General features: G+C 46.2%; 1 protein-coding gene across 1 annotated transcript in view; it reads right to left on the minus strand.

Moving 5' to 3' along the window:
• Positions 1 to 3,767: 3,767 nt before the first annotated feature.
• LOC106818974 (tumor suppressor candidate 2-like) overlaps positions 3,768 to 7,382 on the minus strand; it is a 5,314-nt gene continuing 1,699 nt past the window's right edge. The window contains exons 2-3 of the mRNA XM_014823640.1: positions 6,838 to 6,958; positions 3,768 to 5,311 (exon numbers count right to left, since the gene is read on the minus strand). Of these exons, the coding sequence (XP_014679126.1) occupies positions 5,243 to 5,311; positions 6,838 to 6,958 (190 nt within the window). The 3' untranslated portion in view covers positions 3,768 to 5,242. The remainder of the gene's footprint in view (positions 5,312 to 6,837; positions 6,959 to 7,382) is intronic.

Consider the following 7,382-nt stretch of genomic DNA (forward strand, 5'->3'; position numbering starts at 1 on the left):
TAATCCGGAGTTATTCATGTATCGTATGCTCGCACATCAGCGACCACGTTTCGATCTTGTTACGGGGTGCGTGGAGTGACATTTGTAGGCAATTTTGTTGCAGTCGCTGATATTTTAAATTACTGTTACGGTTGCGTGATTTGCTATATATAGGCTATAGTTCGCCCTCGCGTCTCTCTTGCGCGCGCGCGAGAGAGAGTCTCTCTCTCCCTCTCTATGTCTGTCTGTCTGTTTCTCTTTTTCCTTCTGTCTCTCTCTTTCTTCCAGTCAGTATCACTTGCTCTTGTGTAAGATCGAACCTTGATTACTCAGTTTACCTCACGCACCATTGCGACAGCAGCAATGACGACGACGACCACCCACTTACGTCGTCGACTGAATTATTCCTCACCCACTGAGACGACAATGATGAAATAGTAACCGCTTTAAGTGTAGTATTAGACATTAATACGTCTAATAGATGTAAGTGCGTTCTAGCGGCCTAGACTGTCCCCGCACCCAACACTTGCGACGAAGTCTAACGACAAATCTACAACGCGACAGCAGACTAAAGCGACGATGATGTCACGCGCCATCTGGTGCAAAGAACGAGTAAAACAACGCGGTCTTGAGGGGCTCTATGTTTGCGTTGGTGCGACCATTAGTGTAATGGCTTCTCTCTCTCTCTACGATTAAATTTAATATGTTGATACGGGTGGAGGGGTGTGATAGTCTCATGATAGTCTCAGGGGATGTACGGCCGCCCATGCCGCAGTTAGCGGTGGCGCCCTCTCACGTAAACTACGCCCTTATACCGTGAGATTAAGCGCGACTATCGCACTCGCAGGTGGAGAATTCGCCTCACGATACCGTCAGGGAACATGCGTGGCGCTGACGCACGCTTGCGTCAGCATTGCCGACGCAAGCAGTGACTTTGCGACGCGACTAATACCATTAGTTAGTGCTGACGCGAGCAGTGACGTCATATTCTGCTTACGCAAGCGCTAACGCAATAACGTCACCAAGTAGTGGCGCACTGACGTCAGCAGAGTAAACGTACGATCGCGCGCCGTTTCAAAGAAGAGTTAAAATAGATGAAAGATAAACAGAACAATTCATTTCAAAAACGCAAACATCCGTACTATCAATGGCGACAATAAGAACTCGTGTATTTTTCTCACTCAATTGACTACATAAACAACCACACACGCACGACCGCATTTCTGCTGCCTCCGTCCGCAGCATTCATCGACAAAAACGCAAGAAAAAAGAAACTGCCTTTTAAAGAAGACGGGCCTATTAAACGCCGATGCCCCACGGGGGCAAAATAACAGCAACGCACATATCTAATGTATGTACGCGCTGCACGCATGCACTGCAAACGAAGGTATTCTTCGACATGTATAATATAGCGGGATGACGCAGGAAGGCTGTGGACTGAAGGAAGGCAGGGGGAGACGTCTACGTTAGTGGTTCCACGGTCGCACTTTAAATTAAAGGAAGCCTTCCTTTCACTCTCCCCGCGGGACGCGCCCAGCACACGTATCCAGCGTAGCAGCGTCGCGCTGAGATGAGAGATGCGTGCTAAGCGCTCCTTATGCGAGCTCTGCTCAATAATGCAGCGCCGGAACAGATGCGGTAACAGAGAATAGATAATATAAGTCTGCATTACAACTGTTTTTTCTTTCTCTCTCTCTTTCTCTCTCTCTTCTCTCTCTCTCTCTCTCTCTCCTCTACTCTCTCTCTCCTCTCCTCTCTCTCTCCTCTCTCGCTCTCTCTCTCTCTCCTCTCTCTCTCTCCTCTCTCTGCTTCTCTCCTCTCTCGCTCTCTCCTCTCATCCTCCCTCTCTCTCTCTCGTCTACTCTCATCGCCTCTCTCTCCTTCTCATCTCTCGCTCTCTCTCTCTCTCTCTCCTTTCCTCCCTCTCTCCTCTCTCTCTCTCTCTCTGCTCTCTCTCCTCCCTCTCGGCGCTTGCTCCTCTCTCTTCCGCTCATCTCTCTCTCTCTGGGTCTCGCCTGCTCCTCATCTCTCTCTCTCTCTCTCTTCTGCTGTAGGGCGCCGCCTCCCATCTTCTCGTCGTCTCCCGTCGAACGCCCTCGCACGGTGTCGCCGGACCTCGTGCGGTCCCGTCCCCCCCAGTGCGAGACCCTTCCTTCTCAGTTTCCTATCGTGCGCCTACCTCTTCCTCTCTTCTACCTCGTGGGGTGGGGGCTTCTCCTTCGGGACTCTTTTATGTCTCGTAGACTTCTTGATCTCTTCTTTCTTTCTCCGTGTGCTTTCTTTCTCGTCCTCTTCAATCTTTTTCATCTTCTTTCCTCTTTTGTGTTTTTGCTTCTTCTCGCCTTGTCTCCATGTTTTCTCCTGGTCCTATTTTCCTATGCGTTCCGCTGCGTCGTCTTAGCTGCTGTTTCTCGCTTCCTTTCCTGCGTATCTTTATTTCGTGCTTCTTGTGCCAGTTCTCTTGATCTTCTTTAATTACTTCAATTCGTTCTCTCTTCTGCGCTCTATCTTAGTCGCGCTGCCTCTCTTCTCCGCTTACTCTTATTCTCCTCTTCGTTTCGTTTCTCTTCGTTCTCGTTCTCGACTCTCTCTCACGTTCTCTCTCTCTCTCTCTCATCGCTGCTCATCAAGTCGCTGCTAAGTCTCTCTCTGCTCTCTCCTCCTCCGCTCTGCCTCCTCTCTCTCCCCCCCGCCTCTTCTCTCGCTCTCTCTCTCTCGTCATTGCCTCATCTCTTGTAAACTCTCTCTTTCTCTCCTCTCTCGCTCTCTCTCCTCTCCTCTCTCCTCTCCTCCTCTCTCGCTCTCTCTCTCTCCCTCCTCTCTCCGATCTCACCCTCTTCTCTCACCTATCTCTCTCTCTCTCTCCTCTCTCTCTCTCTCTCTCTCTCTCTCACTCCTATATACATATAAATATATATATATATGTATATATATCTTCTCTCTCTTCCTACATCTTTCCTCTACATCCTCTCTCTCTCCTCCTCCTTCTCCTTGCTCCCCTCTCTCTTCTCTTAATAATATAATAGTAATAATAGTAAATTTCTCTCTCTCTCTCTCTCTCAAAACCTGCTCTCTCAATAATCTCTCTCTCTCTCGTCTCTTCTCGGCTCTCGCTCCTCTCCTCTCTCTCTCTATATATATAGATATAAATATATAATATATATTATATCTTTCTCTCTCGTCTCTCATCTCATCTCATCTCCTCTCTCCTCCTCTCAAACCGCTGCTTCCTCTCACTACCTCTCTCCTCTCTCTCTCTCTCTCTCTCTCTCGAATAGTAATATATATACTATCGATATATAATCTGTTCTCACTCTCGTCCTCTCATCTCTCTCTCTCAACCCTCTTCTCGTCACTATCCTCTCTCTGTGGTCTCTCTTCTCATGCTCCTCTCTATAATATAAATAGATTATATAATCTTCTTTCACTATGCTCTCCTCTCTCTCTCGGCTCTCGCTCTCTCTCCTCCTCTCCTCTCTCTCTCTCTCTCTTCTCTAGATATATATATATGATCCTCTTTCTCTCTCTCTCTCTCTGATGACTCATCCTTAGTGCCATAGTTAACATCGCACTATGCAAAGCATTTCGTCATCGGCATTACGTATTCCAAAGCGTTTTGCCGCAGTTTTCGCAAAAAAACGCGAGAAGGCGGAAACTCCTGTGGTGCCACCTGTACCGTGTCTGCCGAGTTGAAACATCATCGAATAACTCGTCGGCAACGCTTCAACCAAAACTCAAAACCAAGTAAAAACAATGCAAAATCAACAAAAATAACAATAATTCGGGCATAAACGAACACGCCAAACGCATCTAATAGAATAGGCAACGAAACAGAAAATAATGAACAGCGGAAAAAAATGGACGACCCTGCAACTGAGAAGCTCCGAACAGTTCAAAGTTTATTAACTCATGCCACCGAAACTCTCTTTATGAAAAGAATTGCTAACTGACTGAATTGAGGCAATAATATTGAGGTAAGGAAGTAAGGCAGATGGTCACCAAAAACAAACTTTCTGCACCTTACCATTCACGCACAAAGAGGTAAACACACCGATGCATGGATTCTTGGTAAGAGCGAACTTACGGCTCTGACTAAAACAGTAGCGGATATTTGGGTGTTCCAGAATAGGATCAGGAGTCTATCAATAGATATATTATCTATATCTAATATCGATATAATATCAATATAATATCTATTGATAGACTCCTGATAGGATGCTAGCAGGTTATGCGCCGATGAACTTATTCATATGGCAATTCAGCAGCAAAATTAGTTTATACATAATTTAATTTAATGCTGAAATTTTACAATAGCAACATTTCGCCGGTGGTTGTTTGTTGCCTTTAATTTTGCCCACTGACAGTACTTACAATAAACAGCACACGCACCTCGTAAAACAAACTCACACAGTTTTCATCAAGCCCGCATAACATATTTTCATGGTTACACTGTGATCACAGACAAATTCTGCAAGGTGGGATACGATACATAATAAAACAGTAAATTCAAACACGGTGGCGCCATCTGCAGGCTGATACCGTTAATATAATGATTTAATAATCTCTGTTAGCAATAATTATAGGCCAGTTTCGAATACGTGAACATGTATGTTACGCACAACCTAATCAACTTATCCGAATAGCCTTACGTACGTATGCATGAAGATGAACACATTTTATCCCCTCTCGTTTTCCACTTACAAAATTGCACTATGGTTATGAACACACGATGACTGGACATTAATTTTTACAGTCTTGGGACTACGGGCCAAACACAGGTAGTTTGAAGGCTCTGCTACTCTCTCTCTCTCACACAAACACCCACGCACACACGCACGCACGCACGCACGCACGCACGCATAAGCAGTTCCCTCGCACGATAACCAAAGGAAAAGGTAGGCAAATCTGAACATTTCATCTCATGATATAACTATAGAATGATATACACATGGCCTTCAAATAAGTGAACGCCAATGAAATAACACACATATACGGCCTGCCCAGGCTAACCCACGCCATGGTCATGGATGTGTGTAGTTTACACAGGCCGGGACAGTTTCACAAATATTAAGTATTTACATCCACAGGGTACACCTGTTTTCTCACACACACACACACACACACTTGCACGCTCACCACCAGGCAGCATGAGAAGCTTCTTTTGCACACCAGGTGGCGTGACCGGTGCTTGTTGACCCAAAAGCGACCTCACCAGGTGATGCTGCTGCTGCTGTTGCCAGCCATGGTTAACGAAGCGGCTTGATCAGCTACTACAGTAGAGAACGACTGGAAGGTCGACGTGGATTCTGGGATACTTGTAGCGGACTTCACCCTGAGTAGAGAACAACAACAACAACAACAAGAATAATAACGCTGATCATCACACAGTACATTCGAAACCATCGTCACGAATTCACAGAGTGAACGCGGTTGTCCTAAATAACATTCACGGCAACGCTAATGCGTGCCAATAGTTACGTTACTGATGTTATAAGTTCCGCACGTTTTCCCCCGTTCACGAGACTAACTGACACGTGTAACTTTACGTGCACTGTTACAACAGTCGTCGATCCACTGACAATATTTGTTGCAACCCGGTAACGCCGTACGTCACCGCCACTGTTCTGTTCACGTATTTATATAATGCTCTGTGTTCAGCTACCTCTACCTTACATTCTGATGCTTATTGCTGGTTCTTTAGCTGTTTGAGCAGCTGATCTGCCACAACTCGTGCCCTAAGTACTGCAAGATATGATTATGTATTCTCACGCATACATCTATGTATACGGTAGCAAGATACAATTCCTTCTGAGAGCTGCTCTGCCACAACTTGTGGCCTACCTGCAAAATATCAGAAGTAGATAATAAGGAAGGAGTGTGACTTCAATAAACATGGGAAATTCGTCATTTACTAGCCTTAGAATACCTATGATTTACTACGTGTAACTCAACCAACTTGAGCTCAAATCGTACACAGTACATTCGCCTAGCATCGTGCGAAATCGTTTCCTTGTATACACCCACAATCCGGAGATACAGACTAAAACACAATAGGCAGCTACTAACGACTCTTGCGCACTCTTGTGCCCTTGGCGATGCGGTGTGGCTCTCTGGGAGATTAGACATCGACGTAACACTCGACGAGCTAATCGTTGACCTATTTACAGCTGGTATGCCCCCCACGCACGCAAGCCCACCGCAATCAGCAGCAGCTCCAGCTCCAATCTCCCAGCGAGCCACACCGCATCGCCGAGGGCACAAGAGTGTGCAAGAGTCGTTAGTAGCTGCCTATTGTTTCAAGTTAGGCGGGTAATGGATTCGGTTTGCTGCCAACAGAATGGAGAATCGTGTCATACGTTTTAGTCTGCATCTCCGGATTGCGGGTGTATACAAGGAAACGATTTCGCACAATGCTAGGCGAATGTACTGTGTACGATTTTAGCTCAAGTTGGTTGAGTTACACGTAGTAAATCGTAGGTATTCTAATGCTAGTAAATGACAAATTTCCCATGTTTATTGAAATCACACTCCTTCCCTATTATCCACTTCTGAAAATATGCATTCTCATCTATGCTAAAAACTCCATGCCAGCTCAACTAAAGGCACTCTCGCTAAAACAGCAGCGAGACACAATTCCCCCCGAAAATTTGCCGGCCTCGCATGCACCGCTCCCGAGAAATAGACTCGTAAATATCGACGCAAGCTTTTTGAAATATCGTAACGGCGTAAGCCCGAGTTTTCGAGCGCGAACTGCCGGCACTGTCTGCAGCTGCGTCGAGGCGGCCCGTTCTTCGGAGCCGTATCGATGGATGCGTCGCTGCGTGCTCGCGGTCGTAAACCGTGAGTCACAAGACTTGCCTCGGGTGTGAGGCCGTGCGTCGAGCGTTTCTTCATCGAGGCGCGCTTTCTCCTGCCGGACGCTGGAACCTCGATGTAGAACTCGTGTGCGAGGTCTCCATCTTCATCAAAGAATCGCGACCTGCGAGAGAACAGCGAGCGATCATTGATAACGCCAGGATTGCGAACATAACCAACCATGCAGTCTCGTTTTTTCCCCACTTTTACGACACTTACCTTTATTGCTCAAGTAACAGCAACTGTCTAGAGTAACTATAAAATGTCTTAGAGCCTTCATACTGAGCTATATTTAACATGCAGGATTCCACACCTGCGAGAATGGTAAGTGACCGTTGTTAACGACGCTACAACAAGCATATATATTGCAGTTATGCTATTATATATGCTTATTATAGTGCATATATAAGTTTGTATATGTACAGAGTATGTTCTCATACCAAACGGGTAAATCGCAATGCCACCTGTGACTGATTGTAAAATACTGATGCATAAGCAGGGTTCTCCCCAGGATGAAATTCAAACAGGGGGGAGGGGAGGGGAAGGGG

Source organism: Priapulus caudatus, unplaced genomic scaffold (assembly GCF_000485595.1).
Source record: "Priapulus caudatus unplaced genomic scaffold, Priapulus_caudatus-5.0.1 Scaffold2704, whole genome shotgun sequence".
NCBI lineage: Eukaryota > Metazoa > Priapulida > Priapulimorpha > Priapulimorphida > Priapulidae > Priapulus > Priapulus caudatus.